General features: G+C 46.2%; 1 protein-coding gene across 2 annotated transcripts; it reads right to left on the bottom strand.

The window, feature by feature from the left end:
* Positions 1 to 8,249: 8,249 nt before the first annotated feature.
* LOC123043207 (putative disease resistance RPP13-like protein 1) lies at positions 8,250 to 12,656 on the bottom strand. 2 transcript variants are annotated; one of them, XM_044465580.1, is made up of 2 exons: positions 9,102 to 12,656; positions 8,250 to 8,556 (listed from the first exon to the last, which is right to left on the bottom strand). In XM_044465580.1, the coding sequence occupies exon 1, from the start codon at positions 12,639 to 12,641 to the stop codon at positions 9,117 to 9,119; it is 3,525 nt and encodes a 1,174-aa protein (XP_044321515.1). In that variant the 5' UTR covers positions 12,642 to 12,656; the 3' UTR covers positions 8,250 to 8,556; positions 9,102 to 9,116. The 2 variants fall into 2 exon arrangements, with proteins under 2 accessions (XP_044321515.1, XP_044321516.1); XM_044465581.1 differs by having other exon boundaries at positions 8,250 to 8,559.
* Positions 12,657 to 13,345: the final 689 nt, after the last annotated feature.

A 13,345-nucleotide genomic window follows, 5' to 3' on the forward strand; every position in this document is an offset into this window, starting at 1 on the left:
CTTTTTTTTTTGTTTGGCCGGGTTTTTCATGAGTTTTTACTCTGGTTTTTGTTTTATGTTTTTTGTTATGTTTTCTTTTTCTTGTTACTTCCGCCCTGGACCTGGCTCATTTATTTTTCTTTTCTTTTTTTTAACCTCAAAAAATAGGTGCACGTGGTATGATTTAAACTTCAATGCCAGATCTGCCCACGCGAGGGTACTACACCTTCAGCTTTGCAAAGCTGAAGGCCTTGTTGGGATTTGGATGACGTACTACACCTTCAGCTTTGCAAAGTTGGAAAACAGGTAACGTGGTTTCATTCTCGCAATCTTATTTTTCTGAACACCAAGTGTTTTTGTTTATGTGCACACAGCTTTACATTTTTCTACTTTGACGATCTGTACCTTCCAATCAAGGAGAAACGTAATAATGCCCCGGCAATGCTAAATTGAGCACACAGAGTATTTGTGTTTATGCCTTGAAAGTTTTTCAATTTTTTTGTCCTACTTTATATGTTGCTGCCGCTCCACTTTCGCCCCGCCCGCGCCGCCGCCGAAGAGTTGACCCGATGGACGGCCACGCAGGCACCCCCCCCCCCCCTCACCCCTTCCTACACCCGCGACCCCTCCACCGCCGCCGCAAGCCTAGCGCAGGGAGCTTTGGCTTCGCCTCCGCCGGTGCTCCTCCAAGCGCCAGTATCGTGCGCGGCCTTTTCGTGCCGCCATGGACGACCTCGACGGCGGGTGGCGTCGCGTCGGCGCCCGCCGTGAAGCCACGTGCCCCCCTCGCGAAGCTCCCAAATGTGGCGCGGGCGAAGAAGGGCAAGGTATCCGCGAAGAGAACAAGGCGGCGGATGGCTCCTCCATGCCGACGAGGAAGAAGCTTGCAGTGTGTTCATTGGTGTGAACTTTTGTGTCATGAACTTGGTCCGGTTTTTGAACTTGGTTGGATGGTGTTGTGGGCATCAATTTGAACTTGTGGGCATGAACTTTTATGTCATGAACTTGTTTGGGTAATTTAAATTATGCCATGTCTTTGTTTTGATGTTTGAAATATCAGCTCGTGTCCAAAATGCAACATATGGCAAGCGCCGGCTGCTCACGCGCGTTGGTTTTTACCGCACCTTCTGGAGCTACTCACGCGCTAAAATTTACAGCAGCCGCTGGAGCAAGCGCTCCGCGCCACGCCAAAATAGACAATCGGCGCGCTGCAAACACTTTTTTAGCACGCCGCGCATTGGGTGGCTGTTGGAGATGCTCTTGCCTATTTTTTTCCACTAAAAATCAGCTCTGCCACTATTCGCGGGTGCCTCCCAGCATTCACTTCAGCACGAAACTTCCGTCAATCTATGGCTCATTCTGTTGGTAGAACTCATCATTCAATAAATCCATCCACTGCCCACGAATTCTGTTAAACGTAGAGGTGTTCGGCCAACGAATTCTGTTGAGAAGAGCATTATCATAACAGGGAAAGGTACTCACGTGTGACTCCGGAACAGCAAGATGTCTATCTGGAAAGATATTGTGAGTACAAATGGAGCAGGAGGCAAAATCATGATACGAGTGATAGTGTTGTCCAGTCTGCAGTGAGCCAGACCAGTACAATTAGCAATGGCAATACAGACTCATCAACTCACAACAGAAAAAAACAATCTATTTTTAGTTAATATGTTTGGTACTTTTTGTAAAGAAAGTTACAAAAAAAATTGTACAGATAACTATACAATATTGTTGCCCAAGAAATTTAACTATTTTTTTTTGCATGGTAAAATTTAACTAATTCACTTCCTAAAGTTCTAAGGGTATGTTTTTCAGCAGAACAACTTTTCACATATATATTCCTTTTTTGCTTTTGTTTTGATGTTGTCATGTTTTCCTGAAGAATCAAAAAAAAAAATGAGACCATCCAGGACTATACAATATTGTTGCCCAAGAAATTTAACTAATTTTTTTTGCATGGTAAAATTTAACTAATTCACTTCCTAAAGTTCTAAGGGTATGTTTTTCAGCAGAACAACTTTTCACACACACACACACACACACACACACACACACACACACACACACACACACACACATTTTCTTCATCTGTAGCCATACTTTTTCAATCCCTCCGTTGGATCATGTTATATTATAGGTGTGTTGGTTCAGTATTTTTTTCAGGATTTTTGAGAACTTTTACACCATCGAAAAACTTAACTAGTTCTGTGGCAAGCTATTATAGAAAATCCTACTCCTATATATATATATATATAGGTAAAACTGTGTCTATCATAGCTTGCCACAGAACTAGTTAAGCCTTGCTAAACATTTAACGGTTTAAAAGTAAGTAAAAAATATGAAATAAATAGATGAGGTGAGACTAAAACCACGAACGGCACACTGTGTTGCCTACAGGTACGCACATGCAGGCTGCAACAAAAAGCTCAAAACAAGGTTATACCTGGCGTGCAAGTGATCAGCTTGCAAAAATTAGGGCCAAATGTCTCCGTTTGAGATCACGTTGTTTCTCAACATCCGTCAAATGGCTTAATTTTTTCCCATGACCTTGTACGACCAATTCAAAGCAGCATGCCAAGTTGTTTTGATTTTCAGCAAATTTAACATTTTTTGAAGTTTTCTTGATAAAAAAAGACCAATAAATGACCGGACATGTCGCAACTTGTTGGCAATCATTCAAAATTGACATGGATGCCTACAATGGACATGTCCGCCTTCTTACAAAAGTTTGGGTCATTTCAAGGATGTCGAAAAATAGACCATGTTTAACGAAGGGTATTCGGGTAGGTGAGAAGGCTCCGTCTAAGAACACGTTGCTTCTTGACTCCTTAAAATGACCCCAATTTTTTCCATGACCTTGTATGACCAATTCAAGGCACGTTGTTTGGGTTTTTGACAAGTTTTGCATTTTTCGAAGTTTTCTCGGTGAAAAAAGGCCGATAAGTGGTCGGACGTGTCACAACTTTCATACGGTATCCGAAATCATTTAAACCTGGCATGAATGCCTACCATGGGCATGTCCATCTTCCTGCAAAAGTTGGATTCATTTCATCGATGTCCAAAACTGGACCATGTTCAACGATGCCAGAAGGCTCCGTCTGAGAACACATTGTTTCTCGATATCCTTGAAATGACCCCATTTTTTAATGGCCTTATATGAGCAATTCAAGGCACCAAGCCAAGTGGTTTGGGTTTTTTAACAAGTTTTACATTTTCTAAAGTTTTATCGATGAAAAAGGCCGATAAATGGCCAGACGTGTCGCAACGTGCATATGATGTCGGAAATCGTTCAAACCTGACATGGATGCCTACCACACCTACCTGTAAAAGTTGGGGTCAGTCCTGAGATTTGTAAAAAATAGTATATTCAACTGAGAGTGTTCGGGTAGACCAGAAGGGCATGTTTGGGAGCACCTCGTTTCTCCACATCCCTTAAATGACCCTAATTTTTTCAAAGACTTGTATGACCAATTCAAGGCGCCATGCAAGGGTTTTTTCGGTTTTCTACAAGTTTTGCAATTTTCGGAGTTCTCTCGGTAAAAAAAGGCCAATAAATAATCCGACGTGTTGCAACTTGCATACGGTGGAGAAAGTCGTTTAAACTAAGCATGGATGTCTACCATGGGCATGCCTAGGGCAGAGGGCGTCGCAACTTGCATACCGTGTCAAAATTCAAAAACCAGATTTTTTTTAGGTCTTACAGAAGGGGAAAAAGTGTAAAATGGGCCGGCCTAGGGTGGAGGGTGGGGGTGCAAAAGTGCTAGCCTTTTTAGCGGTACAACGCTAGTTAAACTAGTGAGCAACCACACATGCTGAATTTTCAAAAAAAAAACTAGCACATAGGAGAATATTCTCCAATAATTCTGCTGCATTTACTATTATTGCTTCTATAAACATAGTAGCTAAATAATCCCACCTTGTTACATAAGGTAAGTATTGTATAATTGTTCGGTTTTTCGTGATTTTTTCCATTCCTCTGTGTAAATAGCCAAATATGGGTTCACAATCAATAACACTGGTCTTTCACTCGTAGCCAAACTCCTATCCCTAGGGACGACTACAAACCAAAAAGAGAGGCAAACAAAGATCGCATCAGGCGATCGGAAGAGGCCACCAGGATCCCTTGCGCGCCGCCGGTGACGCCACCGGTTCCCTCTCTCTCCGTCGGCCGCTCCGGCGGCGGGAGGGAGGGGGAACCCCGGGTCTGTTCTCTAGGTGGATGTGCGGTAGGATTAGGGTTGAAGGAGACGCTGCCGAGGCCGTTGCGGTGGTGTCGCGTCGGAATAAGTTTCTTCGGGCTTCGTTCGCGGTCAGGCGAGGCTTTTGCCTTCGTCTAGGAGCCAGCAGTGTTGGGGATCCCCGGATCTCGTCGAGGTCGCGAGCTATGGTGGTTGGAGGTCCATCGGCACTGGCCGTTTGGATCCTCAGATGGGCGATGGATGCAGGGAGACGAAGACCTTTCTTCTTCCTTATTGGTATGATTTGCTGCTGCTGTTCTTCTCCTTCCTCTGCGCTGATGCTGGTGGGAGATCCTGCTTTGTCCGGGCGGATGGCCCGGCCGCGGTGCTGGACCGGTCGAATGACTCGAGTTCTCTTCCTTTTGGAAGGGACACTTTTCGCGGTACTCAAAGCCAAAGATGGCGACGACTGTTGCAGGTGTGTTGGATTGATGTCCATGCCCTCTCAGCGATGGTGTCAAGAAAAGAGGAAGCAACGTGGCGGAAATTGTATCGTGGTCGAAGATGATGACCTGTTTGTGACTGGTTGCAGATCCTTCTGCTGCAGGGGTCTTCTCTCAAGATTCAGGGATGATGACACAGGGCTCCGGAGATCTTTTTGTGTTATGGTTGTTTTAGGGTACTCTAGGTGTTCATGGTCCTTTGTGTTTGCGTTTCAGTGTGCTTGTAAGAGTCAACTTTGTACTGATTCGTAATTTGAATGAAGAATTTCTCAAAAAAAAAAACATCCTCACCATCGTGCTTAATTAATTCCGGCCGTACCCACATGTCTTGCTATAGACGTAGCCTCCAGGTGCCGATGTCGATCCACGTGCGCAGTTTAGTACCACATGCTTGGCGAGTTGCAGTGAGGTGGATGGAGGACAGTAAAAGGAGGGGTGATGAACTCACATCTGCGAAAATTTACCACAGAGAGAAGCTATTTCCGATTATTTTGGTTTAATGAAAGATCGTTTGGTTTCTAACTGAAAAAACCGAAGATTAAATGGTTTCCAGATCCGAGAACTGAAAAAGAAACCGAACTTGAAAAAACCTAAATTTTTGTTTGGTTTGGTTTTTAATTCTTTTTGATTTTTGGTTCGGTTTTGCACACCTGCCCACTTGTGCTCGCTGGCTCTCACGCGCGCGACCTGGGCTTGGCCCAAAAGGCCCACGTGCCTCTGCTTTGTTCGCTTGCCTAAAAAAACAATTGTATACCTTTTTTGAAAATCGGTGAGTATATATACATATATATGGAAAATTCAAAAAATAGAAAAACTGATTTCTTTTCAAAAATTTCATCGATTTTGAAAAAAATTCATAAAATATAAAAATATTGGAAAAAAGTTCACAAATTTGAAAAGGTTCATCGATTTAAAAAAACAATCCACTAATTTAAAAAAAAGGTTGTTTTGAAAAAAAGTGTGTGAATTCAAAACAAAGTTCACAAATTTGAAGAAAAGTTCTCGACTAGAAAAAAGTTCATGAATTTATTAAGAAAAGTTCATGATTTTTAAGAAAATTTCACAAATGTTTAGAAAGGAGGAAAATGAAAAACAAAGAGAAAGAGAAAAAGAAACACCGGCCATAACAAAAACCAAAAAAGTAAAACAAAAAACATGGAAAACCACTGCGTTTTTTAGCTATATTGAAGAAGAGAAAAGATGTTTGTCTCAAAAGTACACGACGCCAAATAGATCTTCAGTGGCTGCTTTAGTTAAGGAAGGACAACTAGTACTTAAGTCTACACGTGATTATTTTATAGCACATGCGGAGAAGGCAAAATAATATAGCTCATGCTTTAGCACAGATGGGTAGATCATCTACTCGCTGGCAGTTTGGCTCTGCCATGGCCCAGACGAAATTGTCACTCTTTGCCAAAAGGATTGTAATGAACCACCTTGATTGATATGAAATTAATATTTTTCAAAAAAAGAAGACGAGAAAGGAAGTTTGTCTCAAAAGTACACGACGCGCATAAAATTTTTGCACGAAAATTAGCGCATGAAAGAATCGTACGTCTACATGAGGCGAGGGCGCCTCCACGATCTACTATAAGAGCATTACTAGTAGTACCCTTAAACCCTCGAACCCTCAAAAATAACCGCTTTTTTACGGGTTGAGACGAAAAAAACGCAAAGACTAGAACCCTTTAACCCCTAAACCTGTAAAAAAAAATTAAGGTTTAGAGCCCGGGTCGCTCTCCCAGCCTCTAAAAGTGAGGGTTGGAGAGGGGAAACAACCCCAACCTCTATTTGTCAGTTGCGCGCGCGGGAGGGAAACATCAGGTTCGTCGCCCGCCTCCTCCCTTGCCCCGCCCGTCGCTCCGCCCCCAATCGCCGCCGGCCGCCGCGCGCCATGGAGCCGCCGCCCGCCCCCGTCCTCACGCCCGCCTCCTCCCTTGCCCCGCTCGTCGCCCCGCTCCCAATCGCCGCCTCCGCGGCACCCATGTCGGCCCAGCAGCCGCCCGTCCCGAGCTAGGCGCAGGTCGCGTCGGTGGTGGTCGCCACCCACGTCCTCGGCGCCAAGCGGCGGCGTGCTGGCCAGCACGTCGTCCCCTCGCAGCCCGCAGTCGCCCTGGCCCCCGCCTCCTCTCTCGCCCCGCCGCAGCCGCCCACCACCAAGCGCCGTCGGAAGACGTCGTCGGTTGGGCCGAAGGGTGCTGCGGTGGCCAAGCTCGCCACGGGAGGGACCCCGGTCGTGAAGAGAACCACCTCCCAAACGAAGACCGCGCCCGCGCCCCCAATCGCCAACCCTCCGCCCGTCGTGCACGAGGTGCTCGACGGAATGCCCGAGGTGCTCGACGGAATATTCCGTTATAAGGGTTGGGTTTGAGGGTTCTAGTATTTGCCCCTGTTTTTCAACCCTTAAAAGTGTCAAAAAGTGGCACTTCTCAACCCTTAAAACTGCTTTAAGGATTTGAGGGTTTGAGGGTTCTACTAGTAATGCTCTAACTACCCTGGTTGGCCGGTTCAATTTTATCTCGAACAAAAAATTACCTCTCACGCATGCCCATGAAGTCGGTTAGGCATCTCCCACGACAACCCGCAAATTTTCTCCTAGCCATCCAATTGTATCTTATATATGTCCATTAGTAAACTCAAATTCAAATGTACGCTAATTCACACAACGCCCCGGATCACTCCGGCGTCGGATCGCATCTCTGATCACAACAAAAAAAAAGGCAAATATGCTTAGTTTTTATGCCCAAATCCAAAAGAACATCAGTCCGGCGGTCCGTACATTTCTGCCTTGCCAGATCGGCAATCCCAACAAGCTGCTCCCCGATCAAGGAGGAGTCGTCGCCGCCGCGTAGGCAGCCTCCGCGTCCGCCTTCGCCGCGTCATCATCTTCCGCCGCCGCCCACTCATCTTTCTGCCACTGCAATATCTGGTAGCGGACGGATTGCATAATCATTCTAGCGTCGGCATCCAAAGAGTCGACATTTAAGGTCAACATCTTGGTGTCCTCCGCATTGGGGACGATCTTCACCCTCTTTTCCTTGAGCTTGGCCTTCCTCTCTTAGATCATGGTCCTCCTCTCTTCGAGCTTGATCTTCTTCTCTGTCGCCTCCATCAACTGTTTGAACATCTCTGCCTTCCTCTCCTCCTTGTCTGCGTCTTCCACCTGCCCGTCCTCATAGCCCCCTCCTCCTCCCTCGCCTCCGTCGTGGATGATGTCGAGCATCTCCTTGTCCGCGTCATACGCCAGTTCCCCCGCACTAGGCATTGCAGCGAACAGCGTGCAAGCACCCATATACTCCCCAGCCGCCAGCCGCGTCCGGCTAAGCTGCGGCAAAGAATACTCGGGGAAGAGCGGCACCGCGTTAACGTCGACGATGTAAGACACCGTATTGGCAGGGGTTCTGAGCTGCTTGGCAGCGTATTAGTACAGAGGCTTGTAAGGCTCCGTTCTGAGCTGTTGTTGTCTATACTGTCGGCGCGTACATCTTCCAGCCCATGGCAATGCAGACATACTTTCAGAAAAGACTATCATGCCCTTTATTATGAAGGGGTATAGGTTAATCTCAGCCGTCGATGTATTTAGGGGGTGTATCGAAGCAAAAGTGGATCCACAAAGAAACCTGAGAATGTACAATAATTCAAGAATTCAACTTTACAAATTCCCTTTAACAAAAGATACAATAGCATGTCCTAGAATTCATAGTTTTGTGGACAACGAATGAAATATTGCTTAGACATTGTGACACATACTCGGTTCATATGCACTCCAAATACTATTTCCTTATTTTTATTTTTGCGGGACAAATACTATTTCCTTATATAACCAGAATTTCGTCACTTGATTTCTTCATGCGGCACTTGTTTACCATTTTTATCAATTGCCAATCCTTTTTCACCTGCTTGCAGCACAAAAAAGATACATCAGATTAAAAAAAACTCTTACCATCCTGAAACTGGGACTAGCGAAAATTTGTTAACAAGCTATCTCAAAAGAATTATAGAAACGGTTGCTGCTTTAGGAATAATATATTTAAAGTTCTTCACTTGTTAAAAGGCAAAAAGTGGTAATAGTAAACTATAGGCATGTCCACTGTCCAGCATGTTAATTGCACTAATTCTGAAGTATGTGTAATGTAACAAAGTAAAACAATGGAAGGCAACATCAAATCACAACCAAATTACAAGGGCGGTAATCTGCACCAAAGGCACAGTTGAACTGATAAATTATCATACATCAAAAGCACATGTCAGCATCTACATGATTGGCAAAAATAATCAAGGGTGTTTGGTGGTACGGTATTTCCCATCAAGGTAATAAGCATGAGTCATCACAGGAAATGTTTCACAATTTCTAATATACAGGAGCAAATAACCAAGGGAAGTGAAAGTTACACAATGAAGGTAGTACAGTGGAAAGAAAGAGAGGCAGCTAAGGGAAAACCTGAAGTGTGTTCTGTCAGTGAGCCAATGTTTTGTGTAGAGTAGAAACTTCCTCTTGGGAATTGACAGTCTTGTTGCTTGAATTTCCATGCAGCTTTGGGTGACACCCAACAAGATGAAGTGCTTCTATTGAGGTTGGCAGACCACAAGTAGGTAAAGACTGGAACTCTGTGCAGTATGATATGCTCAGAACCTTGAGGGCTGTGAGTCTCCAAAAGTTTACTGGGAAAGATGCTGCCGTCAGTTTGGGGCATTTCTCAATCACCAAACGTTTCAGTGAAACAAAAGTAGTCAAGGAGACTACAGAAGAGAGCAGTGGACAGTTGGATATTTGCAACTCTGTGACTGTTGTACACAAACTATTATTTGCTGGCACCAGAGATGTCATGTTGGGCAGATCTATCATCTCAAACGAGTACAAAGAGGGCAGCACCTGAAGAAGACTTTCCAAATTCTGATCTGATATGTCAGAGTGGCACAGCTGAAGCTTTTGGAGAGAAGTAAAGGTGTGGAGTCCCTCTGCGGCAACAAGATGCTTGCAGCCAGCGTTTATGTTTAAAACTATGATAGATGCTAGATGGCTTTGATGGAACAGTCCCCTGGAAAGTACACTGGTCGTAGAAATGTCCAGGGTGAGTATCTCTGATCGTGATGAAGAATAAGGAGCAAGCTTCATATTAGATATCAATAATGTACGCTCCACTGTAAGCTCAGAGACGGATGGCGGAAATGCAGGAACTTGAATCAGTTTGGGGCAGTCTACAATCTTTAGCCTCTGGAGACAAGGAAGTGGGTTTTCCCTCACTTCAGACCACTCGACCAAGCTGGGAAAATCGTCAAGCACAAGAACCTTTAGGGAAGGAAATGCCATGTCACCAGTACCATAAAACTCATGCCCAATTCGCTCGACCGTGCACAGCTCCTTCATATGTAATTGTTCGAGGGATGGCAGAAGGCCAAGTGCAGGCAGAACTCCCAAGCTCCTGCAGTTAACAAGGTGCAAGGATTGCAGCTCCCTCAGCAATGCCAACTGTAACCAACTGGGAGATGTCACACCAAGATACCTTACAATGCTAAGTTCCTTCAAGTTTTGATGTGGCTGGAGGTTTTCCAGTACTTCACAATCAGCCACAGGGGTGAGAATTCTACAAGCTGAACTCCATTCCAGTGTGAGCGCCCTAAGATTCTCTTTACTTTTCATGTCGGTCTTGCTGGCTTCATCCTTGCTCAAGACATTGTCGAGGCCTTTAATTTTTAGCTGGCCATGGAGACATTTTATGCCCTTCAGCTCTTGCAAGGCATGCCCTCCCCCCTTTTTAACACGGAACTCAACTGATCCCTGCAGGTTAATAAGTCGTCCAATACCCGGTAGCTGTGCAATGTACTTCATGTCGATTCCAAGGTGCCGCAACTTTACAAGCCTACTTATTCCTGCAGGAAGCTTATCAAGGGAACACTTATCTTCAAAGCACAAGGTTTGCAGATGGAGCAGCTTGCTTATGGACTCTGGAAGACTCCGAATGGTGCGAGACAGCGACAAGTAACGGAGATGGAATAAACAGGAAATAGCTGGTGGCAACTCAGTAAAGTCACAGTGACAAACATCAAGTGCTCGCAGATTCTTTAGCTTAACCAGGGAGTCATCTTCGAGAAAATGTGTCCAATTTCCAAAAACTATGACGGTGCGTAGGTTTTTCGGGAGTATGTTGATGGCAGCATTGACGTCTTGCAAGCTGCCGGTGGTGACCGATACATGGCGCACAGTTGAGGGGATACGACGGGTCATGCCAGGCTCAATTTGACAGCAATCTTCGGTTGAAGCTGACACTGCCATATCATGGATCAAGTCATGCATCTTATAGTGTGTGCGACGGCCCTGCCTGAGAGCATGGAAGAAGGACCGAGACAGCAGAACATTGAAATAATCTGTGCCCAGATCCTCCATCCTTTTGCCAGTGCCACTTTGCGGTTGAATGAAGCCGTTGGCCATCCAAAGGCGTACCAAGGTTGTTTGGTCGAACTTCCAGTTCTTGGGAAATATGCTGCAGAACGCAAAGCACTGCTTGAGTCGTCCTGGCAGGTAACTGTAGCTCAACCGCAGCAAGGAGAGAGTGATATCTCTGGAAAATTCTTTTTCCGAGATAATACGCCAGTACTTTGTGCTCTTTGTAGCTCCAAGCAGTCCTCCCATCAGCTTGGCAGCCAAAGGCAATCCGTTGAGCTTGGCGGCAATCTTCATCCCGATCTGTTCCAATTCTTCAGTGCACTCCTCATGTGTGCTCCGGCCCCCAAAGGCAGATTCCTTGATCAGTGACCAACAATCGTCAGTGCCCAATGCATTCAGGAAGTAGGTGTGAGATGCATCTAGCATGTCAGCCACCTTTGGTGTCCGAGTGACAGCAATAATCCTACTGCCGCTCTCCATGGATCTTAGTGGACTGAGGATTTCGTTGTAGGCGTCGTTGGTGAAGGGGTCGTCACCCCAGATATCATCAAGAACAATCAGAAATCTCCTGGACGACATTAACCGATTGAGCTTCAACTGAAGAGTTGCAAACGTGGCATCTTTGTCGATGGATCCACCGTATCTCGGGTTGGCTGAACGCAAGATTTGCTTTGCGAGTTCCATCTTGTCAGGCTTGCCTGAGACATGTGCCCATGCTCTGAGATCAAAGTGGGACTTGACTCTGGTATCGTCGTAGACTGACTGGGCGAGCGTGGTCTTGCCCAAACCGCCCAAGCCAACAATGGAGACAACCCTGCAGGCAGTGCAGTGGGGCGAGGGCGGCTCAGTCAGCATTTGCACGATGTCGTTCAGCTCCTTGTTGCGGCCAAACACCTTGTGACCACCCTGGAGCATCGTGGCAGCGTCAAAATCGGGCACCGGAACGGTGGGCGGCAGACCGGACCCTTGTGCTTGCTTGAGCAGAGAGCTGAGAGTGCTTGCGACGGAATCGAGGTCCTTGAGGAACCGGCGGCGCGACGCCTCATCGCTGCCGCTGCTGCTAACGAATCGCTTGCCCAGCCTGATAGCAGAAGAAAGTGGATTGCGATTTGACTTTGAGGAAATACCGGATTCAACCTGGAAAGTGAGGCTGTGGTACTCCATGCCGCCCACCAAGTCCTCGATGCCGTAGAAGGCCTCCTTGAGGCGATCCCTCCTCGCCGGAGAGCTCCTCTCGTCGTCGGCCCAGACGAGGTCGCGGATCTGGTCCAGCAGGGTCGCCACCTCCCGCAGCTTGCCGCTGACGTGGTCCCCGGCGCCCAGCAGGCACCTCCGCATCTGCCTGTCGCCCAGGCTCCGGAACTGGTCGACCGCGCGAGCCATGGCCCGCAAGGCTTCCTCCAGCACAAGATCCATGGGGATGGAGGCGAGGGGCGAGGCGGAGGCGGAGGCGGATCCACCGATGGCTCCTATCCCAAGCAAGCGAGTATTGAATGGAATGGTGTGTAATGAGCAGCTAGGAGCATCCCCGTCTCCATCACCCCCTTTAGCATGGAATGGTGTGTAATGAGCACCCAGGAGCATCCCCGTCTCCATCACCGCCTTTAGGTGCTTGATACGTTTTAGTCCCATGACTAAAAATAGTGGGACTAAAACTTGCTAGCCTCACCCATGCTTGGATCCAAATACTAAAAAGACTAAAATCAAGTTATTGAGCATTTATTATTCTCCAAATCCTCCAATCCAAAACTTGCATATATTAGGCTGGTTGTAATGAAAAGTATCATGTACTAATATCATGCATATGATACTAGTTTATGATACTATATCTGTAATGCATAGTATCATATGTTAGTATCATAGAGGACTACATTTATTGCCATGCATGACACAAAGTAACACATCATTTAATATGATACGGTATCATGATATGATACTCAAGCCTCTCTTTCTTCATTTAATTCTATGCCACCTCATCAAAACCGCTTAATTGGCATGCATGATACTACCTATGATACTTCCATTACGGGCAGCCTTAAAGAAATAGAACTTGCATTTATTATTCTCCATCACCCCCTTTAGGCTGGAGCTAATGCGGTCCCTTTCGTACTAGTACTAGTACTCGGCTAATGCGGTCGCGGTCGGATTATTAACTTTCTACTGCTAAAGCCTGACAAGATGCTCCCTTTGGGAGTACGCTGCCATCTTGGCGGGTTTTCGGGCGAGCCCGTTCTACTCCCCGTGCCCGTTCTGCCTCCTAAGTTTGATGGATCAGTTCCTTCATTTTTTTTTTCTTGTTT

Source organism: Triticum aestivum, chromosome 2B (assembly GCF_018294505.1).
Source record: "Triticum aestivum cultivar Chinese Spring chromosome 2B, IWGSC CS RefSeq v2.1, whole genome shotgun sequence".
NCBI classification, from domain to species: domain Eukaryota; kingdom Viridiplantae; phylum Streptophyta; class Magnoliopsida; order Poales; family Poaceae; genus Triticum; species Triticum aestivum.